This window comes from Caenorhabditis elegans, chromosome III, assembly GCF_000002985.6.
Source record: "Caenorhabditis elegans chromosome III".
Classification (NCBI taxonomy): domain Eukaryota; kingdom Metazoa; phylum Nematoda; class Chromadorea; order Rhabditida; family Rhabditidae; genus Caenorhabditis; species Caenorhabditis elegans.
This window is the reverse complement of record NC_003281.10, coordinates 1,116,372-1,143,035: the sequence shown is the minus strand read 5'-3', so window position 1 is coordinate 1,143,035 and position 26,664 is coordinate 1,116,372. Positions and strand designations below refer to the sequence as shown.

General features: G+C 34.5%; 2 protein-coding genes and 1 non-coding gene across 4 annotated transcripts; 1 reads left to right on the top strand and 2 right to left on the bottom strand.

The window, feature by feature from the left end:
- Positions 1–108: 108 nt before the first annotated feature.
- Positions 109–26,570, bottom strand: acsd-1 (2-amino-3-carboxymuconate-6-semialdehyde decarboxylase; the record flags this gene model as incomplete). 2 transcript variants are annotated; one of them, NM_001027764.3, is made up of 10 exons in its annotated part: positions 186–359; positions 853–1,218; positions 2,585–2,671; positions 2,940–3,041; positions 3,907–3,966; positions 20,258–20,389; positions 25,641–25,749; positions 25,799–25,881; positions 25,977–26,044; positions 26,487–26,511. In NM_001027764.3, the coding sequence occupies 10 exons, from the start codon at positions 26,509–26,511 to the stop codon at positions 186–188; spliced, it is 1,206 nt and encodes a 401-aa protein (NP_001022935.1). The 2 variants fall into 2 exon arrangements, with proteins under 2 accessions (NP_001360068.1, NP_001022935.1); NM_001373845.2 differs by lacking the exons at positions 2,585–2,671; positions 3,907–3,966 and having other exon boundaries at positions 109–359; positions 26,487–26,570.
- On the top strand, positions 7,011–17,805 carry lgc-46 (putative ligand-gated ion channel 46). Its single transcript, NM_064937.8, has 12 exons — positions 7,011–7,124; positions 7,536–7,644; positions 7,736–7,828; positions 8,576–8,644; positions 8,734–8,938; positions 13,108–13,210; positions 13,670–13,787; positions 14,046–14,157; positions 15,185–15,315; positions 15,781–16,106; positions 17,140–17,226; positions 17,354–17,805. Exons 1-12 carry the CDS (start codon positions 7,069–7,071, stop codon positions 17,469–17,471), a joined length of 1,527 nt encoding a protein of 508 aa, NP_497338.2. The 5' UTR covers positions 7,011–7,068; the 3' UTR covers positions 17,472–17,805.
- On the bottom strand, positions 20,459–20,531 carry Y71D11A.7. The gene has a single exon (NR_002654.1). It is a non-coding gene; the product is annotated as a small nucleolar RNA Y71D11A.7 (small nucleolar RNA).
- Positions 26,571–26,664: the final 94 nt, after the last annotated feature.

Below are 26,664 nucleotides of genomic sequence, written 5' to 3'. Positions count from 1 at the left end.
AAGACGAGAAACGCGTCAGCAAAATCGAGTATTGCGCCAGCAACCCCACTCTTGCGCATTTCTCGTTTTCGGCGGGTATTTGAATGTGAAAACATCGTTTTTCGAACAAAAAGTCTAAATTCTTTATTAAAAACCAATAAAAACCCAACATGTCCCAATAAAAATCAATAAAAACCAAAAAATGATCAAAAATCCTTATTAAAAAGCAAGTTTTCATCGATATCCAGCATTTTTACAGCGTTTTTCCACAGCAAATCCTCCCTGTCCTTGGCAGAAAATGGCTTATACTCTTCCACAACTCTTCCAACTTCAAGCTCGCCAAGCGGAAATGGGTAGTCGGTGCCAAGCACTATATGCTCCTGAAAAATTGAGAAAAAATGATGAAAATTGACGGATTTCTCGCGAATGTCAAGTTTTTTTCGAAAATTGTCGCTTCGAGACCACAAATTTCTTGATTTCAAGTTAAAATTTGAATTGAGCAAGTCAAGAGCTTCAAAATAAGCCCCATATCAACTAGTTTTCGTCAAGTTTGACAGATTTCGCAATATTTCTTGGGTCTCGCCACGAAAACTTGCCTCAGCTTCTGCAAATTCGTGGCAGGACCCAAAAAATTTGAATTTTTGAATTCAGCACATTAACACCTTTCATTTGACACCCATCTTGCCTAGGTTTTCGAAATTTTGTGAATTTTGGGTGTCGCCACGCGGGGTACTGTAGCACCAGTTTCAGCTGTGTCGAAACAGGAAAATTCAAAATGAACGTAGCATAGTCATGATGGGCGTCATTTGAAAGCTGACGACGCGGGGAATTCGAATTTTCTATCTAGAACTCTCTAAAATCAAAATTGCACACCTTTCCAACGGTATTTATCAGCAGTTCGAGAGCTTTTGGGTCATGAACCAAGCTATCCGTCCACAGTAGCCCATCGAGCTTATTCGGAGCAACTTTACACTTTCCAGCACACAAGTCTGGCCTAACATTCCATCCGTGAGAAACTCGGCCACGAATCTGTGGGTAGGCGCCGCCCCCATGTGCAAAGCAGAGCTTCAACTTGGGGAAGAGCACCAAAATGTTGCCCATGAGCACTGAGCAAATGGCTTGAGCAGTTTCAGATGGCATTCCGACGAGCCATGGCATCCAGTATTTGTCCAGCCGCCCGTCCCACATGTGCATATCCCAAGGATGCACAAAGAGCACCACCGAGAGCTCCTCGCAAATCTGAAAACTAGATTTTTGATTTTTTTTGATTTGAAAATATTTTAGCTGGATTCGTCTCGCCGAGAGCTTTCAAATGACACCCATCATGACTATAATCAGGCGATTTTGAATTTTCTAGCTTCGACACAGCTGAAACTAGAGCTACAGTACCCCGCGTGGCGAGACCCAGAAAATTAAAATTCGACGTAACCTAGGCATGGTGGTACTTAAATTAAAGCTCTCGATGAGCTGAATTCATTTATCTAAGTTTTGAGGGTCTCGCCACGAAATTCACAAAATTACTGTAGCTTTGAATTTTTGAGAAATTCGAAAATTTTCGAAAATCTATAACTCCGTCAGTTTTTAAGATTTTTGAATGAATTTTGTTTTACAATGTAGGAAAATTATATTTCTGTATCTTAAAAATGTTATGCTCCAGCTGGCTACTGTAGGTACAGTACTCCTGGGGTTTTTCGTGGCGAGACCCCGATTTTCGAAAAATTCACGGAACCCAGGCATGATGGTACTTAAATTGAAGCTCTCAGTGAGCTGATTTCATACAACATATTTTTGTGGGTCTCGCAACGGAATTCGCTATGCCACTGTAGTTTCAATTTAAAAAAAATTAATTCGAAAATTTTCGAAAATCGATAACTTTGCCAATTTTAGAGATTTCCAAACAAATTTTGTTTTACAATGTAGGAAAATTATATTTCTGTATCTTAAAAATGTTATACTCCAGTTGGCTACTGTAGGTACAGTACCCCGGGGTTTTTCGTGGTGAGACCCCGATTTTCGAAAAATTCACGGAACCCAGGCATGATGGTACTTAGCGAGCTGACTCGGCGAGCTGAATTCAGAAAACATAGTTTTGTGGGTTTCGCCACAAAATTCACAGAATTACTGTAGCTTTGAAATTTTTTGAGATAAAAATAATTCGAAAATTTTCGAAAATCGATAACTTTGTGAGTTTTAGAGATTTCCAAACAAATTTTGTAGGAAGTCATACAGAATCTGTGTTTTAACACTGTAAAAATGTCAAATCTAGGTCAGCTTCTGCAGGTACAGTAACCGGATTGATTTCGTGGCGAGACCCAAAAATTTCAAAAATCTATAGAACCTAGGCATGATGGTACTCAAATTGAAGCTCTCGGTGAGCTGAATTCAAACAAGATAGATTTGTGGGTCTCGCCACGATATGCACAGAAAGAAAGAAAAATACTGTAGTTTTGAAAAAAAAATTATTCGCAATTTTTCGAAATTCAATAACTCTGTCAGTTTTAGCGGCTTGGATCTCAATTTAGTCATAAAATTTAGAAAAATTTCAGTGCATCATAAAAAATCATAAAAAATGTGAAAACTTAATTTTATATTGTAGGTACAGTACCCCTGGAGTTTTCGTTGTGAGACCCCAATTTTCGAAAAATTCACAGAACCCAGGCATGATGGTACTTAATTTGAAGCTCTCGGTGAGCTGAATTCAATTTTTTTATTTAAAATTCAAAAATCTCAAAATTGAGAAAAACAATTTCCACAATTTCCCATTTTTCCCCCTCTAAATTTCTAATTTTCCAAACTATATCCCCGGGTAAAAAAGCTCAGCGGCGGGTATATAAAATGTGCGTCAAACGATGAATAAATGATAGGCTCCGCCCCTTCTTGCCCTACAAACCGCGCATTTTTCCCGGAGGCGGCGACGCAGAATTTTTGATTTTCGTACTTTTTTTTTGCTGTCGACTAACCTTATAAAGCGGCCAAAAATCACGATGATCCAACGATTTTTCTGCCACGTGGGAACCAACTTCAAATCCTTTTATACCCATTGAGACGCATCTTTTGACTTCCTGAAAAATTGGAATTTTTTGAAAAAAAAATTTTTTTTAGGTCTTGCCACGAAGAATTATACTTTTTGGTAGATTTTCAACGAATAAAACTTTTTGATAATTTTAATTTTTAGCTCATTATTTTAGGCTTATTTTAAGCTAAAATTTAGCTAAAAATCTTTAAAATTTGCCAAGTTATGAGGTTTTGAACATTTGAAAAAAAAAATTTTTTGCGATATTTTAGTCCCGCCACGAAAAGTCCTGGGGAACTACAGTTCCGATTTTTTCAGTTTGTATTTAATTTTTCAATAAATTGACAAAATATTTTTCCATATTTCAAGCAAAAAATCACCTAAAAATCTTGAAAACTAAGAAAGTTACAAAGATTTGAATTTTTTTTTTGAAATTTGGAAAAAAAAATTTTTTTTGAAGTTTGGAGTCCCGCCACGAAAACCTGGGGTACTGTAGTTTTCAATTTTTGTGTTTTTTAAAAATTATTTTAGGCCAAGCATAAGCTCAAAATTTAAGCCTTATTGAGAGTTTTAAAATTTAAAAAAATTTGAAAAAAACATTTAACAAAAAAATTTTTTATTGTTGGTTTAGTATCGTATTACAAAGTTAATTCAGAACTTTTCTATAAAATAATTTTTTTTTGAAAAACTTATAAATTGAAAATTTACAAAGTATCAGTTTTCAGTAATTGAACTATCAAAATTCTGAAAATATTTTTTTTTCATAATTTTTTTCCGAAAACCTAAAAATTTCAAAATTTTGTAACTTTGTTAGTTTTTAAGATTTTCAGATGATTTTTTGCTTCACATATGCAAAAACACCGTGTTAATTTGATAAAATGTAAGTAAAACTAAAAAACCTGCAATTACAGTACCTCAGGACTTTTCTTGGCGGGACTCCAAATTTCAAAAAAAAAAATTCTTTTTCCAAAAATCTGAAAACTTTAAAATTTTGTAACTTTGTTGGTTTTTAAGATTTTTTGGTGATTTTTTTTTTGAAATATGCAAAAATATCCTGTTAACTTGATTTAAAAAACATAAAAACTGAAAATTCAAAAACTACAGTACCCCAGGACTTTTCGTAGCGGGACTCCAAATTTCCAAAAAAAAAAAGTTCTTTCCAAAAACTTCAAAATTGTGTAACTTTGTTTGTTTTGAAGATTTTTTGGTGATTCTTTTTTTGTAATACGCAAAAATATCTTGTCATTTTGACTTTTCGTGGCGGGACCCCAATTTTCCCGAACAACATTTTTTTACAATTTTCCCGCAATTTCTTCCAAGTTCAATCTAAAGGCCGTTCAAATTCAATTGAAGTTTAGGTGCTCCTGGCTCTTGGCCTACACTTCAAACAAATAAAATGTGCTCTTTTTTGTGCTCTCCGCCTAGAAAACTTCCTGCTCACGCCCCTCCCCCTTTTGGCCGGGGAGCCGGGAGCACAACCAATCATTATAAGATTCATGTGCTCTTTTTCTTAATCTTTTCATTTTTTTATTTTCTTTTTTTATTTTTCATCATAAAATTCCCAAAGTTGCCATAGAAACCGTGGGAAAAAGGGAAAAAAAATTTCGAAAATTTTTTTGGAATTTTTTTTTCCACTTTCTGTGAAATTATTCACACCAGGATTTTCCCCCTGAATTTTTGAATTTTTTGGTGAAAAGTTTAATAGAGCACGTTTGCATTGCTAATTGAAAGTGACGTTTTTTTGTAGAAAAATTCAAAAAAATTTAAATAAAAATTTTGGAACTTTTATTTGTTGAAAAGTTCTGGATTTATTACTGGTTCAATATGAAAATGAATGTAAAAATATGTTTAAAAAAAAATGAATTTTGCCTAAAATTTTATTTTGGAACACTTTTTCCCAAGAAATTACCAAAATTTGAAAATTTTGGCAAAAAAAATTTTTTCGAAAAATTTTTTTTTTTGAAAATTTGAAAATTTCATAATTTCTTTCAAAACCAAGTTTTTTCGGTGAATTTTAGCTTAAAATATAGGTGAAAATTTCGGTTTTCCAGAAAAAAAACTATTATAAAACATGGCGACATAAAAGCTACCCCAAGACCAAGACTTTACCAGCTGAAAATTCCAATTTTCAGATTTTTTTTTTCAAGAAATCAATTTTTTTTCAGAAATTGAGTTTTTGTTAAAATTTTTAGCTTGAAATGTTGGTTAAGTATCCGGTTTTTTGAGAATGAGTTGAAAAATTGAAAAAAAAAAATTGTACTACAGTACGCCAAGCTTTTTCGTGGTGGGACCCAGTAGCACAGTGTAAACCTTTTTTGAAAAGTGCCGTGGCCGAGGAAACCGAGCTTCTAGGCCACCAACCTGAATTGTAAGTCATGGTGCATTGGATCCCCTAAATAAAAAAAAACGTCGTGGCCGAGAAAACACCGGGTTTCTAGGTCACCAATTTCAATTTTAGGGCATGGTGCATCGACACCCTCACCCAATCTCAATTCTGATAAGCACCGTGGCCGAGGAAAACCCAGGGTTTCTAGGCCACCAATTTGAAAAATAGTTGGCTATGGTGCATCGACCCTATCTCTTGGTGATTGCCATGGCCGAGGTAACCAGTATTCTAGGCCACCAATTCCAAAGGCCACCAGCCTGAATAGTATGTTATAGTGCATCGACTCCCATTATCCGGTAAAAAAACAAAAAACCCGTGGCCGAGGAAACCCGGGTTTCTAGGCCACCAGTTTGAATAGTAGTTCATGGTGCATCGACGACATCTTCCCTTGAAAATCACCGTGGCCGAGGAAAACCCAGAATTTCTAGGCCATCCCTCCCATCTCATCTGCCAGAGCAGCTGCTCATCCGCCCCGCCGCGTCGTTTTTCTTCGTTTTAACGAAAAAAGTATTGGTGGAAAAGGAAGAAGCCGAGGCAAGGCGAGCGGGAGGGGGGGAGGAGGACACACTACGACGACTACTAAGAAAAATACGAAGAAAAAGAAGAAGAAGACTTCTTCTTCTTCGTTTTCTTTTTCGAAATAGTTAGACGAAGAAGATGTTAAATTGAGAGGAGGAGACGTACGAAGACGTCTCCCCCCCTCCCCTTGGCCGGAGTCAAACGGACGCGGAGCCCTATGTTAGGGGGGGGGAGGGGGAGGAGGAGCCCGAAATTTTTTGCTTTTCCTTTTGCTTTTTCCTTATTCTCCCCCTCCACCACCATTTTTTCACCCATCTATCTATCGCTTCCCGTTACTATATTACAAAAGTTTGGCCCTAAAAAATAATTAAAAATTTCGGATTTTTTTTTCAGAATTTTTTTTTCGTTGCCTAAATATTTTTTGCTACATATTTTAGGGCTTAAATTTAGGATTTTGGTTCAAAAAAAAATTCCGATTTTTTTTGGACTAAAATTTTTGAGCCCAAAAAAACTTTTTAGGGCTTAAATTGGAAATTTTGGTTGAAAAATAATTTTTTACTGTGTTTTTTGGAAAAAAAAATTTGTTGGATAATTAGCGCTTGAATTTAGGATTTTGGCCAAAAAATATTGTTTTTTCCGATTTTTTTTTGAACTAAAACTTTTGAGCCCAAAAATTTTTTTCTTGGTTTTTTTTGTATTTTTTGTCGGGTTTTAGGGTTTTAGGGTTTATTATGGTTTTTTTTTAAATTTGATCAATATTTTTATTTAACACTAAAAATCCACAAAAAAAAAAAAATTTTTTGAAAATTTCCAAAAATTCCAAAAAACTTTTTTTTGGATTTTTAGGGTGTCTAACATGGTTTTTATAAATTTTAACAGTATCAGCATTTAATACTGAAAATCCAGAGGGAAAAAAATTTTTAAAAAACTTTTTTTTTTTTAATTTTCAAAAAAATTTTCTTTGAAATTTTCCTAAAAAAGTTGTTTTTTCTTCAAAATTTCAAAAATCCAATTTTTATCCCAATTTAGCTCCATTTTTCAATTTTCCTTGAATTTTCGCATTTTTCCCTACAAAAACCCCCTGTTGAGCGGCCAAACTTTCAGCTTTTTCAGCTTTTCCCTCCACAAAATCCACGTGGCAAGAAAGGGGCGGGGCGACACGGATGCATCAATGCAATATCTGCAATTCCTATCGCTTGTCGTTCTGTTACTTATGTGTCACGCCAGGTTTGTAGAGAAATTTAAATCAAATTTGAAAAAAATTTAATAAAAAACAATTTTTTTTAATTTTTGACTGAAATTTTGCAATTTCAGACTTAATATCGAAATTTTAGATTTTCAAACCTAAAAATTCAGATTCTCCGTAAAATTCTGCTTCGAAATGACCTCCATCATGCCTATGTTCGGCCAATTTTAAAATTTTGGGTCTCACCACGCGGGGTACTGTAGCACCAGTTTCAGCTGTGTCGGGCTATTCAAAATTTCAAATTGGACGGAATATAGGCATGTTGGAGGTCATTCGAAAGCTCTCAACACGCTGAATATGGATAAAATAAGAACAGTCGTTTTAGTTCAAGTTTTGAGGGAAAAATTCCGGTTTTTCGAAAAAAAAATTACAAAAAAAAAATTATTTTTCAGAAAATCAGTATATCGAAGAAACTCTCCAAGTCTCCGGAGGCTCACAAGAAATTATGACTGGGAAGTTGATGAGCACGGTGGGCTCAAGCCGATTATTAATCCGGCAAAGGTAAGATTTTGGATAATTTTTGAAATTTCGAAAAAAAAAATTTTGAAATATTTTTCTAATTTTTTCCAATTTAATGAAATTCAAATTTTAGGTGGAAAGAGCCACAAAAAATTGCGCCAACGACTCGTTCATACTGGGGACAATTATGAGCAACTACAATAGGCACAAAATTCCAGGAGGCCAGGTAGGCAGAAAACTAACAATTTTTCGGCTTTGGGAGTTAAAAATTTGAATTTTTCGTGAAATTCCCGTTGATTTGAGCCCCATATTGACTATATTTGCAGAAAATTGAATTTTAGGCTTGAAATGGCCCGAATTCGGCCGAAACTAGAAATTTTTAAAGTTTAACCAATATGGGCGTCAAATGTTTGGAAAAAAATTTGAAAAACTAAAAAAAAATAGCTTGAAAAATGGTTAAGGCCCATAAGAGCTGAATTTAAACTCAAATCGGCCCAGTTCGGCCTATTTCGGCCCAAAATCCCTATTTTTCGGGAAACAATCAGTATAAGCTTCAATTTTTTAGAAATCATGTGCAGAACTTGAGAATTAAAGGGTTGTTGGAATTCAACTTGGAAAAGGCCGTTGTTCAGGCTATTTCGGCCCGATTTGGCCCGAAACTCAAAAAATTTTCGAAAAATAGCTAATATCGGTATCAAGCCAAAGAAACCTTTGAATAAATTTTGAAAATTAGGAATTATCAGTTCCAACTCATATATGGCCTAAATTAAGCCCAATTCGGCCTATTTCGGCCCAAAATTTGAAAATTGTCGGAACATAGTCAATATGGGTGCCAAAATTTTAAAAATTTTGCGTTAAATTCATATTTTCTAGTCTCCAATCACACAACTCACTGAAAATCCAGAAAATTGGAAGATTTCGGAAAAAAAAATTTCAATTTTTTTTTATTTTTAAAAAATCGATAATGTTCCAGGTAGACGTTGAGGTAGAAGTATGGGTGCAAGAAATTACGACAATTTCGGATATCACATCGGATTTTCAGGTAATTGAAAAATTTTAATATTTTTGAAAATTTTGAAAAAAAATTTTTTTTTCAAAAAAAAATTTTTCTCGAAAAATTCAAATTTCCAGCTTGACATCTACATATACGAAACCTGGTATGATCCAGCACTAAACTACGCGTTTATGAACCCCTGTAAGTACAATTTATCCCTGAACTCGGTACTCCTGGAGAAGCTCTGGACGCCGAATTCGTGCTTCATCAACTCGAAAACCGCCGATATTCACAAATCTCCGTTTCCCAATATTTTTCTGATGATTTATGCGAATGGAACTGGTAAGTCATTTTTTTGGAGATTTGAAAATTTTTGAAAAAAATTATTTTTTGAAATTTTTGGGTCCCGTCACGAAAAGTCCTGTGGTACCTTGATTATGGAAGTTTTTAAAATTTTTTGCATTTTAAAATTGAAGCTGAAATATTTATGCACATTTAAGTTAAAAGTGAACAAAATAGCCCTTATATTGATAAAATTATGAATTTTTGAAAATTCTTTAAAAAAAATTTTTTTTTTGAATTTTTGAATCCCCGCCACGAAAATTTACGGGGTTCCGTTGTTTTAAATAGAATTTTGATAAGATTTTCAAATTTATTCATTTAAAATAATATTTTGCGCACAATTTAAGCTAATAATTTCAAATTTTGCACAAAAATTGATTAAGTTATGAATTTTTGAAAATTTGAAAATTTAAAAATTCAAAAAAAAATTTTTTTTTGGAAAATGTTTTTTTTTCGAATTTTTTAGGGTGGAAAAATCTGAAATGTTCCGAATGAACTTGAATTTTAAATTTCAACATTTGTTTTACTCATTTTATCGTGTCGAGACCTTCAAAACAACACCCATATGCCTAGGTTCTGATGATTTTCGAAATTTTGGGTCTCGCCACGCGGGGTACTGTAGCACCGGTTTCAGCTGTGTCGGTGTACTCAAACTTTTGAATTGGACGGAGTGTAGGCATGATGGGTGTTATTTGAAAGCTAATGCGTTGCTGAGTTCGAAAATTAAAATTAATTTTTTTCTCCAAATTTTTTTTCAATTCCTGCTCTCCGTGAGCTTTATAGTACTCTAGCAAGACGGCTCACGGAGCCCCCAAGGGAGCTGGCGAATAGATAAAAATGGTGTGCAAAAAGCAAAGATTTTAGTGGTGTCTTAGAGGACCCCCAGTAAAAAAGTGGGGTGAAAAAAGTTTTGTGCCGCTGCACTTTTCGGGGGCTCTTTTTGCTCTTTTTTTTGGAGGGATCAATAGCTTCTGACTATAAATCACCAGGCCGTTCCGAAAAATGTGGGGATTAAATTGGAAATGGCGAAAAAATACTGCGTTGAAAAAAAAATTTATTAATAAAAATTTGGACCAAAAATTTCAAAACCTCATAACTTTGTCAATGTTCGAGTTTTTGCTGATTTTTATTTTCAAATGTGTGTTAGAGCCTTATTAATATGATAATTAAAACGCAAAAACTTAACAATTCAAAAACTCCGTTTCCCATGACTTTTCCTGCCCGGACTCAAAAATTTCCAAAAAAAATTTCAGTGAATTTCAGAATCTCGTAACTTTGTCAGTTTTTAAGATTTTTTGCTAATTTTTATTTTAAAATGTGTGTTAAAACCTTATTAATATGATGATTAAAACGAAAATGTTTGAAAAATTCAAAAACTCCGTTTCCCAAGCCTTTTCCTGGCGAGATCCAAAAAATTTTTTCCAAAACAATTTAAGTGATTTTCAGAATCTCGTAACTTTGTCAGTTTTTGAGAAAATTTCATCATTTTTACCTTGAATTGTGTGAAAAAACCTTATCAAAGTTAACAAAGTAGCAATTTGTGAAAAATCACAAAAACCGTACCCCAAGACTTTTCCTGACGGGACCCAAATTTTCAAAAAAATTTTTTTTTTAAATTTTTTTCCAATTTCAAAACCTCGTAACTTTTTTCAATTTTCAAGATCTTTTGCTCATTTTTGTATTAAAATGTGTGTTGGAAACATATTAATATGAAAATTTTAACAAAATGTACAAAAAATTTCAAGAAATCCGTTTCCCATGACTTTTCCTGACGAGATCCAAAATTTCAAAATAAATTTTAAAAAAATTTTTCTGAAATTTTCCAAACCTCGTAACTTTGTCAGTTTTCAAGATTTTTTGCCCATTTTTGTTTTAAAATATGTGCTCAAAATTTGTCAATATAATAATTTTAACAAAATGTTTAAAAAATTTCAAAAACTTTGTTTCCCATGACTTATCCCGACGGGACCCAATTTTTGAGAAAAAAAATATCTGAGTTTTTAAAATTTATTTTCAAAACCTTGTAACTTTGCCAATTTTTGAGATTTCTTCCTAATTTTAAAATTAAAATTTGTGTTTAAACCTTGTTCAAATGATGATGTTAAGAACATGTGAGAAAAATTCTAAAAAATCCGTACCCCATGACTTTTCCCGACGGTACCCAATTTTTGAGAAAAAAATTTTATTCGAGTTTTTTTTCAAATTTTTCGCCAGACCAGTAAAATGTGTTGTACTCTAAGAAACTGACATCACTATAAAAACCAAAAATCCGCTAGCTTCGGGGGTCCCACATGACCCCAAAACCGGACAATTCGATTACGGGGCCCGCGCGCGCGGGTCCCCCCAATAGTTCCTGTTTATTTTCACTATTGGGCCACGGCGGCTGGGAAACATGCAAATTTGATAGTTTTTGGGGACACAAAATTGTTTGAAATTTTTTTGTCACGTTTTCCGGGAAAAGTTTCCGAAAAAACACTTTTTTCACTGAGGGAAAGAGTTTAGTTGGAAATTTGGCCACTGGAAAATTGAAAATTGAATCAAACTTGGTGAAAACGTGGTTTCAAGGCGTAAAATGTATTGCAAATGTACTATAAATATTAAAAAATAGTTTGAAATTTGAAACACGAAGATTTAAAAAAAGTTTTCAAAGTTAAAAAAAAAATTTTTAAAAAAATTCCGAAATTTTTTGTCTTTTAGAGTTTTTGATATTTTTCTAAAGTTTTATATTTATTTATCAAACTATTACACAAAAAATTATGAAACAATATGTAAAATTGAAAAAGTTATGAATTTTTGAAAATTTGAAAAAAAAAATATTTGAATTTTTTTTTGATCCCTGTCAGAAAAAGTCTTCAGCTACTGTAGATTTAATGTTTTAAAGATTTTGGTATGTTTTAAAAAAATTATGAATTGTTTATTAAAGTATTACACAAAAAATTAGGGAAAAATATCTAAAATTTAAAAAGTTATGAATTTTTGAAAATTTGAAAAAAAATTCAAAATTTTGAGCTCGTGAGAAAAAGCCTTGTGTTACGGTACATTTAGGACGTTCAGAGTTTTTGGTAATTTTTTTTTAAATTTTATATTTATTAACCCAAATAGTACACAAAAAAATATGGAAAAATCTCTAAAATTGAAAAAGTTATGAATTTTTGAAAATGTGTCAAAAATTAAAAAAAAAATTTTGAGCCTTGTCAGAAAAAAAAAGTCTTGGATTACTGTACATTTAGGACTTTTAGGGATTTTTAAATTTTTTAAAAATTTTGTGATTATTTATTTAAATATTACACAAAAAATTATGGAAAAATCTGTAAACTTGAAAAAGTTCAAAAGAAAAATTTTTTTTTAAGGATAAATTTTATTTTCTATTTTTTTTTCGAAAATCCTCTCTAAAACAATTAAAATTCTTTTTTTTTTCTTTTTTTTCCAAATCTATAGACTTAATCTCTTCCCCCAACCGGAATAATTCATTGGTTTATCGTGAAAAAGTCACGATTTAAAGGCTATCTCGAGAAAATTGCGGCGCAGTAAAAAAAGATGCTCGCGGAACATTTGCGTGATGAGTTTAGATTGGAAAACTAAAAAAAAAGAAGGAGAAGGAGAACGCACAATTTAGATTGAAAATATCGGGGGTTTACAACAAAAAAATTAAATTTAAAAAATGTTGGGTCCCACCACGAAGTTCTCTGTGGGTACTGTAGTTACATACATTTTAAGCCAAAACTTGCCGAAAAAAAAATTGCATTAACAAATTTGATTTCAGCACGTTGTGACCTTTCAATTGACCCCCTACAAGCCTATATTCCGTCGTTTTTGAAATTTTGGGTCTCGCCACGGGGGGTACTGTAGCACCGGTTTCAGCTGTGTCGAGAATAAAAATAAACGAAATTGGAGATGATTTCATAAGAAAAACTCAAAATATCGGACAAATGGAGCAAAACCGGTGATGTCCTAATTTTCGACACAGCTGAAACTGGTGCTACAGTACCCCGCGTGGCGAGACCCAAACTATCAAAGTTGACGTAATATAGGCAATATGGGGGTCATTTTGAAGCTGGTGAACTCTAAAAAGTGAATTTATTACTTGTAATATTGAGAAATTAAAAAAGAATTTATTTTTTTTTTAAAGAATTTAATTTTTTTCTGAATTTCTAAATTGGTTTTTTCAGTTTGGACAAACTACCGTCTGAAACTTCAAGGGCCATGTATTATGGATCTGACGAAGTTTCCATTTGACAATGTGACGTGTTCGCTGACTTTTGAAAGTTTTAAGTAAGTTTCTTGATTTTAATTCAAAAAATCAAAAAAAAAATTTTGGTAAATTTTCTAAATTCCCAAAAAAAAATTAGACTTCATTTTCTACAGTTCCTATCTTATAAATCGAGTTTTTCACGTTCTGGGCTTCCAAATAACACCCGTCTTGCCTATATTCCCTTGATTTTGATTATCGACACAGCTGAAGTTGGTGCTACAGTACCCAGCGTGGCGAGACCCAAATTTTCAAAGTTAATGGATTCTAGGCATGATGGGGGTTATTTTGAAACTAGTAAACTGAAAAATGCAAATTTATAAATTAAAAACTGCAAAAAAAAACTAGATAAAAAATTTCAGAAATTTTTTGAAAAAAATTCAAAAATTTTTTTTTTTTCGAAAGTTTTTTTTTTACTTTTAACGTAAATTCAAGAACCCAAATATTTACACTATTCCAGCCAAAATTTCCCTAATTTTCAGCTACAATACAGACGAGGTGAAGATGGACTGGTCGGTGAACGGGGTCCAGAAAATGAGGGATAAAATGGAATTAGCGGACTATGAGCTGGTGGATATACACAAAATACGAACAACGGAGGTGAGAAATTGATATAAAAACTGAAAATTTCAGAAAATTTGAGTTCAGGGGAGTTTTTTTTAAATATTTGAAAAATTTTTTTTTTTTGGAAAAAATTTTAAATTTCAAAACTTTCAAAACATCCTAACTTTGTCAATTTTTAAGATTTTTTAGCAAATTTTTGTTGAAAAATATTCAACTAATTGTGAATTTTATGATAAAATGCATAACAGTTAAGTTTTTGATCTACTTCCACTCAAAAAATGGAAAAAATTCCAGGAATATCCCGCTGGGTACTGGCACGAGCTGACAATGTCATTCGAGTTCAAAAGACGAGCGGGATGGTATATTTTGCAGGCGTATTTACCTACGTATCTAACTATTTGTATATGTAAGTTTTTTTGGAAACAAAAACAAAAAAATCCAAAAAAAAAATTTTTTTTTGAACAAAAATTTTGAAATTCTTGCTAATTTTTTTTCAATCTCAAAAATGTCGATAAATGAATATAATATTTGATTTAAGCTCTTCATGAGCTTTCAAATGACCACCATCATGCCTATACTCCGTAAACTTTGAAAATTTGGGTCTCGCTACGCGGGGTACTGTAGCACTGGCGTCAGCTGTGCCGGGAGAAAAGGTGCTCCAAACCTAGGCATGATGGGGGGTCATTCGAAAGCTGAAAACGTTAAAAACTTAATTTTCGCAATGAAAACTAACGAAAATCAACTTTTGAGAAAATTCGAAAACTTTTTTTATGGAAAAAAAAATTTCATGAAATTCTTGCAATTTTTTTTTAGTTTTGAAAATTTTGAGTAAATGAGCATAATATTTGAATTCAACTTTTCATGAACTTTTGAATGATCCCCATCATGCCTAGATTCCGTCAATTTTAGAAAATTAGGGTCTCGCCACGCGGGGTACTGGAGCACTGGCGTCAGCTGTGCCGGAAGCAAAGGTGCTCCAAACCTAGGCATGATGGGGGTCATTTTAAAGCTAAAAACGTAGAAAATTCATATTTCGTAATGAAAACTAATAAAAATAGATATTTAAGAAAATTTACGAAAAAATAAAAAATTCAAAAAAAATTTTTTTTGAAATTTTAAAACCTTTTTTTTGAATTTTTAAAAACTCAGTATAGTTCAATTTTTCTAATTAAAGTTTTGCACGTACTTCCACGTACAAACTCATTAGAACAAATAAGAAATTTCAAAACGAAGCTAATAATGGTGCCAATTTGAGTGTTATTCTCACAACGAAAAGCCTAAATGTAAGGAAATTGAGCAATAAAAATTTTTCCAGCAAAATTCAATATTATAGGGCTCAATTTAAGCAGTAAATTGCGAAAAAAAATTGAAAAAAGTTTCCAAAAAAAAATTTTCCCGATTTTTTTTCCAAATTTTTTAAAAAATTTTTTCAGCCTGGATTTCCTTCGCACTTGGCTCCAAAGCTATTCCGGCACGTACCATGTTGGGAGTTAACAGCTTACTTGCAATGACTTTCCAGTTTGGTAACATTATCAGGAATCTGCCGAGGGTTTCTTATGTAAAAGTGAGTTTATCTAGAAATTCGTGGGAGTTATCAAAAAATTTTCAACTGCAAATTTGTAGCCCTTAAAATTTTGAATATTTCATCAGTTCAAAAATTTTCAATACGGCGACTCCCCGCAGAGTTATGCGCTTTTAAAGTTTGCGCACGCGCTCTCTCGGAGGAGAGACGCAGGCGCCGACACACCATAGTCTGTGGGAAACTTTGAACGCGCATAACTTCGCGGGTAAATCAGCTAGCAAAAAACTTTAAATTACTAAAATGTTTAGAATTTCAAGGGCTACAATTTGTTAGTTGACAATTTTTTTTTAATTCTGCTAGTTTTTTAGATATTTGAGTTTAAAGTTAAAATTCTAAAAAAAAATCTCTTCCTCTTGTAACTTTTTTATATTCAAAGCTATAAAAATTTTGTCAACTGATAAACTGCTCCAAATTATGTACTCTTTTTAAATCTCAAATCAATTTTAGGCTATCGATGTATGGATGCTGTCCTGCATGACATTTGTGTTCTGCTCCCTGCTAGAACTCGCCTGGGTCGGCTACCTCTCCCGGGAAGAGGAGCCAACAAGCGCAAAATGTCTCCAACCATCGGCTCAGGTGGCTCCAAAACCTTGTCATCCACCGCCAGTACAACAGAATGCCAACAACTCATCGGTGCACCGGAGGCAGAAGCAGCCGAAAAATGAGGAGGAGAGTGCTCTTTTGAGCTTGCGGGACAATGATTATGGGTATATTCCACCGGGATTTGGGCTTAATGGCAATGTGGCAAATGCTATGAAGAGTTTCAGTTCTTCGTGAGTTTGATTTTCAAAAAATTTAAAAAATTCAAAAGAAATTTTTTTTAATACTTTTTAAAATTTCAATTTTTGAAAATGGAAATTTATTAAAAATTTAAAAAGCACTGTATTTTGCCAGAAACTAATACAGAATTCGATTTTGTTATGCTCTCAGCTTCAAAATGACCCCCAACAAGCCTAGTTTTCGACGACTTTGAGTTTCGACACAGCTGAAACTGGTGCGACAGTACCCCGCGTGGCGAGACCCAAATTTTCGAAAATTGACGGAATCTAGACATGATGGAGGTCATTTGAAAGCTACGGACATGCTGAATTCAAATTTTTGCTTTAAAATCCTGAAAAATCAAAAATAATAAAAATAAATCCAAAACTTTTTTTTTCAGTTTCAATTTTATAAATTTATTAGAAATTGAGAAATTATAGTTTTTCGTTAAAAATTAATACAAAATTCGATTTTGCCGTGCACTCAGCTTCAAAATAAAACCCATCATGACTAGGTTCCACCGATTTTCGATTCCGACACAGCTGAAACTGGTGCTACAGTACCCAGCGTGGCGGGACCCAAATTTTCAAAAAGTGACGGAATATAGGCATGATGGGGGTCATTTGAAAGCTATCGACTTGCTAAATTCGAATTTTTGTTCTAAAATCCTGAAAAATCAAAAATAAGACAAATAAATCTAATACTATTCTTTCCAAGTTTCAATTTTTGAAATTTATTAGAATTTGAGAAATTATCGATTTTTGTCAGAAACAAATACAGAATTTGATTTTGTTACCCTCTTAGCTTCAAAATGACACCCAACATGCCTAGGTGCCAATTTCAACTCCGACACAGCTGAAACTGGTGCTACAGTACCCCGCGTGGCGAGACCCAAATTTTCGAACATTGACGGAATCTAGGCATGATGGGGGTCATTTTGAAGTTCTAAACGTGCTGAATACGAATTTTGTACTGAAAATGGGTTTAATTGAGAATTGAAAAAAAAAACCAACAAAATTTTTTTTCCAAAATTTCAAATTTTTTCAGATGCTCCTGTGAGCCCACAAATGTTGTCAATTTGATGCTAGACGAAGCAGAGACAATACCCACATCCACGTCATCTTCTTTATCACGGTAAGTTTGGAAAAATCAATATTATCGATTTTTTTGAAATTGAAAAAAATTTTGAAAAATTTTTTTCTCAAAAATCGATATTTTCTCGTATTATCAATTAATAATCAATAAATATCCAATTTTTCAGAAAACAACGCCGCGAAATACTTGCTCACAAAATCGATTCGGTGTCCGTTTTCATGTTCCCCTTCCTGTTCGTACTCTTCAATATTGCCTACTGGCAACACTATCTACGGGGCTATTAATGACCTCTTTATTGATTAATTTATTGATTTTTTAATGAACGGGTTTTTTGAGAATTTTCAAGAAACAATTTTTTTGGAAAAAATTTTTTTTTCCAAAAAAAATATTTTCCTCGAAAATTATCGATTTTCACTTTCCGCTCTTAATTTTTTGATAAAATATTGATTTTTGATTTTACAACGGGATTTTGGTAACACTTTTGTGTTAAAAATCAATAATACTATTTATTTGGACCACGCCCACTTTTTGAACTTTGCTCAGAATTTTCTCAGTTTTTTTTCGAAATTTTATTTTTTCTAGTCAACGAATGTATAATAAATATAATATTTATGATAATTTGTTCTGGGAATAACATTTTTAACAAAAGTTTGAGTGTCGACACAGCTGAAGCCGGTGCTACAATACCCCGCGTAGCGGGACCCACACTCTCAAAATTAATGGAATCTAGGCTTGATGGGGGTCATTTGAAAGCTCATGACTAGTTAAAATCAAAAATTATATTTATTTACTACAGCTTACAAAAGTTAAAAAAAAATTTGCAAGAATTTAAGGATTTTTTTTCAAACTTTTAAAATTTTTTTAAAATATTGATTTTCGTTAGTTTTCTTTGCGAAAATCAGTTTCACCATGTTCTTAGCTTTCAAATGACACCCATAATGCCCATATTCCGTGCAATTCGAGTGTCGACACAGCTGAGGCCAGTGCTACAGTACCCCGCGTGGCAGGACCCAAACTTTCAAAATTGACGGAATGGAGGCTTGATGGGGGTCATTTGAAAGCTCATGACTAGTTAAAATCAAAAATTATATTTATTTACGACAGTTTACAAAAGTTAAAAAAATTTGCAAGAATTTAAGGATTTTTGTTCAAACTTTTTTTTTTGAATTTTTTTAAATATTGATTTTCGTTAGTTTTCCTTGCGAAAATCAGTTTCACCATGTTCTTAGCTTTCAAATGACACCCATCATGCTCATATTCCGTGCAATTCGAGTGTCGACACAGCTGAAGCCAGTGCTACAGTACCCCGCGTGGCGGGACCCAAACTTTCAAAATTGACGGAATCTAGGCTTGATGGGGGTCAATTAAAAGCTCATGACTAGCTGAAATCAAAATCTATATTTATTTACGACAGTTTACAAAAGTTAAAAAAAATTTGCAAGAATTTAAGGATTTTTTTTCAAACTTTTTTTTTTGAATTTTTTTAAATATTGATTTTCGTTAGTTTTCTTTGCGAAAATTAGTTTCACCATGTTCTTAGCTTTCAAATGACACCCATCATGCCCATATTCCGTGCAATTCGAGTGTCGACACAGCTGAGGCCAGTGCTACAGTACCCCGAGTGGCGGGACCCAAAAAATTCTAAATCGCCCGAACCTAGGCATGATGGGTGTTGTTTCAAAGCTAAAAATGAGGAGAACTAAAAATTGAAGTTATCAGGTTGTCCCATAAGTTTTTGTACTTTTTTTCAAATATTTTTCCAAAACTTCTAGAAAGTTTTAAAATTTTTTCATCGTAGGTCGTGTCAAGGTCGGGTCGTCCCCTTTCAGAAAAGATTCATTTCATCCATTTCTACTTTGCCACGATGACAATCATCAAACTTGAACGTCGAGACGTTAGATTGCTTCTTCTTTATGAATTTCGTCTTGGTCATTCAGCAATGGAAGCGGAACGAAACATATGCGGTGCGATAGGTGAGGGAGCACTCTCTTATAATACAGCAAAGAGTTGGTTTCAAAAGTTCAAGAACGGCGACTTCAGTCTCGAAGAAATAGAACGTTCTGGGCGACCGGTAGAGTTAAATGAAGAAGACCTAGTGAAGCTGGTGGAGGAAGAGCCTCGTCTTAGTCTTCGTGAAATGGAAGAGAAGCTTGAGTGTTGTCATAGCACAATTGCACGTCACTTGGGTCGCCTTGGTTTTACTTCAAAACTTGGAACTTGGGTGCCTCATGAACTTTCGGCATCACAGAAGCTCACTCGGGTCAACGTTTGTACTCAACTTCTAACTTTTCGTCGAAAGTTCGATTGGCTGAACAATCTGGTTACTGGAGATGAGAAGTGGGTGCTCTATGTTAACCATTCCAGAAAACGTCAATGGCTTCCGATCGGTGAGAAAGGAATACCGACGCCAAAGCCTGATCTTCACCCAAAAAAGATTATGATCTGTGTCTGGTGGGGCGTTCAAGGACCCGTGCACTGGGAATTGTTGCCAACTAATAAAACTATCACTGCTGATTACTATTGTGCCCAATTGGACCGAGTTGCAGAAAAGACCAACGGAAAATATGAAAAACTATATTTTCTTCACGATAATGCTAGGCCTCATGTCGCCAAGAAGACTTTCCAAAAGCTGCAAGATCTTGGTTGGACTGTTTTACCGCATCCACCATATTCTCCAGATCTTGCACCAACCGACTACCATTTGTTCTTGTCTCTCAGTGACTACATGCGCGACAAGCAATTCGACGACGAAGAGCATCTCAAAACTGAACTCTCCACTTTCTTCTCATCGCGTTCGCCGGATTTCTTCTCCCGTGGCATCATGATGTTACCTAGTAAATGGCAACAAGTGGTCTAATGGTGAATACTTGTGTGAATAGTACTACTTGTCGCTTGAGAGAAATAAATTTTTTTCAAAAAAAAAATAGTACAAAAACTTATGGGACAACCTGATATAATTGATGAAACTTCATTTTTGAAAAATTACCCAAAAAAACATTTTTTTTTCGAAATGTTTCAAAACTTTTTTCTGCTCTAAAAATCAATAAATTATCAAAAATCTACTACTTACTTCTACAGCTCTCTGCACATCATTCATTGGCAGGGTGCCAAGCGGCACAAGCCGATCTGGGAATTTTTGGCACTCTGCCAACAAATCATCGTTGACGAAGCGGGCCACAATTTCGGTGTCAGCAGGTTTAGCCTAAAAAAAAACTTTATACAAAAAGAAATCGATAAAATTTTAGTCCAAAAAAACTTTTTTTAATGCAAAAAAAAGTCTCAGCATTTCATTTATGCATCATTCACCAGTCGGTCCCGTCTTGAAAAAACATCATTGACTTTTTAACTGGTCGGGGCACGAACCAGCGGCCTTTAGAACCCCAACCCGTGCCACTCCCGCCTGCGCTAAACGGCAACAGCGGCGGGTCGAATGGTTTGCCGTATATGAAGATAAGGACGGGACGGGAGAGAGATGCAGGGTTAGAGAAAAATTATTTTCTTTGTGAAAATCAAGTTCTACTTGTTTTTAGCTTCAAAATAACACCCAACATGCATATATTCCGGCAATCTATCCCATGCTCACATTTCCCATGCACACATTTCCCATGCTGACACTCTCCCGTGCATACAAAATATTCCCATGCTACGCCCAGTAGTTCGAGTACTCCCATGCCTACAACTCATTTTTTCCCTTTTTTCCGTTCCCATGCTGACATTCTCATACATACATTTTTTCCGGTGCATACAAAATTCCCATGCTTACATCCAGTAGTCGAAGTACTCCTATGCATACACCTCATTTTTTCCATTTTTTTTCGTTCCTATGCTGACATTCCCATACATACATTTGTTCCCATACTTACAAAAATGTATTCCCATGCCGACATGGAACAGTTTTGTGCTCCAGAAGAGCACAAAGTCAATTTTTTTGCTCATTTTCATTGTATTAGGCTTACTTGACAGCTTTCAGTTACAACTGATCGCTTTTTTTTTCAAAATGCATTAGTTCTCGATTATGAACAAGGAATCGAAGAAAAATGGGGATGACTGCCTATAGAGTAAAATTTTTTTTTGCTCAAAAAAAAATTTTTTTTTTTTAATTTTTTTCTCTCTATTTTGTAGGATATAATTAATTCGGTGAATTCCACAACTTCAAATGTTCATATTGCTGTTTCCGTGCAGTTATGAGTTTCGCAGTGTCTTAGGAACATTCCATTTTTTGTTGCATTTTGTAGGAATTCGGAGCTATCTTATAATTTCTACAAATTAGAAAATCCATTTCGCATTATTTCATGTAACTTGAACCTATTGCTTCAAAAATAGCACAGAACGAATGTTGATTCTGTTTCTTTCATTAAAAAATGTGCTACTGTGCATTTTTTCCCACTTCTACGACTTTAAAGGCGCGCGAATTTTCGCGCAATAATCTCGCCACGCGCATCCCATTGATTTGTTGAGCGCTGGCGAGACCAATGACGGGACCATTTTGTATAAATAAACATTCGTTCTGTGCTATTTTTGAAGCAATAGGTTCAAGTTACATGAAATAATGCGAAATGGATTTTCTAATTTGTAGAAATTATAAGATAGCTCCGAATTCCTACAAAATGCAACAAAAAATGGAATGTTCCTAAGACACTGCGAAACTCATAACTGCACGGAAACAGCAATATGAACATTTGAAGTTGTGGAATTCACCGAATTAATTATATCCTACGAAATAGAGAGAAAAAAATTAAAAAAAAAAATTTTTTTTTGAGCAAAAAAAAATTTTACTCTATAGGCAGTCATCCCCATTTTTCTTCGATTCATTGTTCATAATCGAGAACTAATGCATTTTGAAAAAAAAAGCGATCAGTTGTAACTGAAAGCTGTCAAGTAAGACGTTCGACTACTGGATGTAAGCATGGGAATTTTGTATGCACGGGAGAAAATGTATGTATGGGAATGTCAGCATGGGAACGAAAAAAAAGGGAAAAATGAGTTGTAGGCACAGGAGTACTTCGACTACTGGATGTAAGCATCAGAATATTTTGTATGCACGGGAGAAAATGTATGTATGGGAACGTCAGCATGGGAACGGAAAAAAAGGAGAAAAATTAATTGTAGGCATGGGAGTACTCCAACTACTGGGCGTAAGCATGGGAATTTTGTATGCACGGGAGAAAGTGTCAGCATGGGAAATGTGTGCATGGGAAATGTGAGCATGGGATAGATTGCCATATATTCCGGCCATTTTGAGTTTCGACACAGCTGAAGCCAGTGCTACAGTACCCCGAGTGACGGGACCCAAATTTTCAGAATTGACGGAATCTAAGCATGATGGGCGTCATTTTGAAGGTAAAAAATGAAAAATTCAGAAAAATACACGTAAAAAGTTAAAATTCATTTTTAGAAAACTACGGACTAGCGGGCCTATGGGCCCGCCAGCCCTTCGGGAATGGGGATAGGGTTAATTCGCTCTAAGTTATTAGCAAGGTAGCTGGCGCAGGTTCTCGGCTTCGCCTCGAACCTGTTAACGGGTTATTCGCGATCTCTTTGAAATTATTTTTGAAATTATTTGATTCATTGCTCCAGGACCGACACTGTACGAATAACTTAGGCTGAGATTTTGTTCAAGAATAATTTGAATGTATTCAATAAAATAAGCGTGTTTTCAATCATCACTGTGAACTACAAAAAACGGTGAATGAAAAGGAAAACTCATGAATACGGCCTGCTCTGCTTGGAATAGGATTAAAGCCAGCCCACAGTTTTCAAGAGTATTCGGGCCTGCGGCCCTCTAACCTGGTTATTAGGCTTGAGTGAATAACATATCTGCTTAGAATAGGATCAAAGCCAGCCCATAGTTTCCAAGAGTGTTCGGGCCTGCGGCCCTCGAACCTGGTTGTTAGGTTTGAGTAAATAACAACCGCGTCGCAGGCCTACAGCCTACTCTGCTAAGAATAGGATTAAAGCCAGCCCACAGTTTTCAAGAGTATTTGGGCCTGCGGCCCTCAAACCTGGTTATTAGGCTTGAGTGAATAACATATCTGCTTAGAATAGGATCAAAGCCAGCCCATAGTTTCCAAGAGTGTTCGGGCCTGCGGCCCTCGAACCTGGTTGTTAGGTTTGAGTAAATAACATATCTGCTTAGAATAGGATCAAAGCCAGCCCAAAGTTTCCAAGAGTGTTCGGGCCTGCGGCCCTCAAACCTGGTTGGTTCGAGTGAATAACATATCTACTTTTTGGAAAATCGTGAACGCCTGTGGGCCCCGCAGCCCTTCGGGAATGGGGATTGTTTTAGAAAACTGAAAATAATAAAAGCTTTCTAAATCAAACTTATCTAAGAGTAATTGCATATTAGGCCTCCGGTCTGCCTTGGTATAATGATTTAAGGTTGACTGCGTCTTCTAAGAGTAAGAGTGCCTGCGGCACTTAATCCAGCCAATCTGGGCTTAAAACAGTTGTAATCGCACAGCAGGCCTCCGGCCTGCAATGCCTGAAGTATATGTTCAAAGTGAACTTCTTCTTAGGCTAAAGTGCCTTTCTACGTTTTTTTTTGGAAAGAAAACATTTTCCAGCCACCCGCACGCATGCAGCCTCTTGTGAGTAGAGGCGACCTGTGAGGAGTAATGCACTAAAACTTCAATCCGTCATAACTTTGCTCATAGTAGAAGTTTGAGAAAAATTAAATAATTTTTGAAATTGGCGTAAAAAGTACAATAATACGGCGGTTATTATTTCTAAAAATAACAAAAATTGAAACATATCACCTTCTGGGAAGGCCTGGAAGCTCAAAACTTCCACAAATGTGCTGAAAGTTGTCAAGACCGACCAAATTTAGATTGTCTACCTTTCTTTAGTGAAAATTATCAAAATTAAAACATAAAATCAAAAGGATAGTTGAAAACTTGTTTAGGAACAGAGGAAAACTGGATTTCCATGTGCAAAAATTAAATACCCTATCTCTGCGAAAAATGATCGGATCGAGCTGTGATTTGAGATTTCATTTTAAATCATTCTATTAATTCTAAATTTAACATAAAAACCGGAACGATAGTGGAAAGTTTGTGAATTTGATGGAAAAATGTAAATTGTTTGAAAGAAGTGTTCATTTTTTCTATTTTTGAGACTATTATTTACCTTTTTTGAAACAAAAAATTATATTTTCCGCTTCCTCTCGATGTGATGAACATTTTTCCAAAAAAAAATTTGGAAAAAAAACAAGACTAACGGAGATTTGATCGAAACAATGGTGAAAATGTGGCCGAAAACACACCAAATATGAAAGGGGGGGGGGTGTGTGTGTGTGTGAGAAAAGGTGGGAGATGCAGAAATTTTGGCAAAACTTTAATTATCGTTTTTAAAATAACGAATAGAGATATCACAATGAACTTAGATACAGTGGATAGGCATTGAAAAGGAGAACTTAAGTTTCGAGTCTCAAACGTTTTGAACATAAACTCGAATTTTCCTTCAATTTAAAGTGGTTTTCGGCCAGTACTTCGGTGTGCGCAAAAACAAGCGGGGTGTGGTTTTCCGCTTGTGGAGCCGACAGGATGCTCCAAAATCAACCCCCTTTTAGATGAACACACGTCGCTATATTTTGTGAATGTAGAGAAAAAAGAATTTCAAAAATCGGTTCCGTGAGAGCCGAGATATAAACGTTCAAAGTTGTATTACATTTTTTCGGACATTTTTTGAACATTTTTTGAACATCGAAAACGCGTGTGTGTGGCAAGATGGGGGTTTTAGGAAGGAGGCAGAAAAATTTTAAAAGTTCAAATTTTTATATTGAATTTTTTCGAAAATTAAATTTCTCCGTAATTAATGAGTTTTTGCCGTTTTTTCGGCAAAATTCAAGTTCATCATGTTCTTAGCTTCAAAATAACACCCATCTTGCCTAGGTTCCGTGAAATTTGAGTTTCGGCACAGCTGAAGCCAATGCTACAGTAACCAGCGTGGTGGAACCCGAAAATTCAAAATAGACGGAATTAGGGCATGATGGGTGTTATTTATAAGCTAAAAATGAGAAGAACGTGAAAATTGAAGTTATAATTGATGAAACTTCATTTTTAAAAAATTTCAAAAATTTTTGAAATTTTTTTTAATTTTCAAAAAAAAATCTTAATTTTTAAAGGCATGAATTCTGAATAATTTTTACTGCAAAAATTGAATTTTTCACATTCTCAGAATTAAAATAACACCCTACACAGCTAGTTTCCGCCCGTTTTGATTTTCGCCACAGCTGAAGCCAGTGCTACAGTACCCCGCGTGGCGGGACCCAATATTTCAAAGTTGTCGGAATAGGGGCGTGATGGGGGTCATTTGAAAGCTCATAATGAGGAGAACTAGAAAATTAAAACTAGAATTGATGAAACTTCATTTTAAAAAATCCAAAAATTTTTGAAAAAACTTTCAAATTTTTTTTTTTAATTTTTCAAAAATTTCAAATTTCCGCCAAAACCTACCCAATAGCTAAACATTACAGGTACCGTACTCAGACACTGTACATTCACATTTGCCCGATTCATATCCGCAATTCTAGTCTCTGTATCGAAGCAGTTGGGCTCCACGACTCTGGAAATATATTTTTTCCCAAAAAAAAATTAAGCTTCCTAGGGAAAACCTGAACAGTTTTCCGTCCTTCACCATATGCGTAGTACCATCTTCCTTATGGTCCAGCCGGACGAAGCCGGGGTACCCGAATTTCTGAATTTTTTTTTTTGGAATTTTTTTTGACAAATTTTTTTTGGGAGTTTTTTCTAATTTTTTCTCAAAACACAAACTTAAAAAAAGTAATTTACCTCTTGAAAATCCGGGATGTTTTTTGGCAAAACATGAGCGTGGACATCAATTTTCCGCGATTTTGAGGCTAAAATTAGTACAAAAGTTGAAGCTGCTGTATCTCAAAATCTGGCGGTGCTATCGAAAAATTTTTAACTAGCAAATTTTAAAGCAAAAAATTCTACACATTTTGTTAATTAAAAGTTTTTTGATAGCTCTGCATCCCGCGGAGTTATGCGCCTTTAAAGATTCGGCATGCTCTCTCCCCACTGACTGCCACCGCCGTCTGCGTCTCTCCCCGTCGCCCGTGGCTAGAGAGCACTCTGGACTTTAAAAACGCATAACTCCGCGGAGAGGAGAGCTATCAAAAAACTTTTAATTATGAAAATGTGTAGAATTTTAAGGGCTACAATTTCTTAGTTGACTATTTTTTGAAAAAAACTGTCAGTTTTTGAGATAAATTGGTTTATACCAAACAGACGGTTTTTGACTCGAAATTTTCAAATTTTAGGGTCAAAAAAGTAACTTACTTGCAGAAAATTCACAAATCGGCATTTTGATTCAGGAAAATTATAAAAATTAAATGTAAAGTTAGGAAAACACAGAAAATACAGAGAAATGAACAAAAAACGTGATGTTGCAGCCTATCCCTTTCTGCCCAGAGATATCTGATAAGATATGGTGATGGTCAATGTGATAAAGGTTATT

Excerpts from the sequence above, each read along its gene's own strand:
- lgc-46 (NM_064937.8), top strand. The coding sequence starts at position 7,069 with ATGCAATATCTGCAATTCCTATCGCTTGTCGTTCTGTTACTTATGTGT. Across the intron at positions 13,211-13,669 it reads CTGACTTTTGAAAGTTTTAA|CTACAATACAGACGAGGTGA; the intron begins GTAAGTTTCTTG and ends CCTAATTTTCAG. Across the intron at positions 16,107-17,139 it reads ATGAAGAGTTTCAGTTCTTC|ATGCTCCTGTGAGCCCACAA; the intron begins GTGAGTTTGATT and ends AAATTTTTTCAG.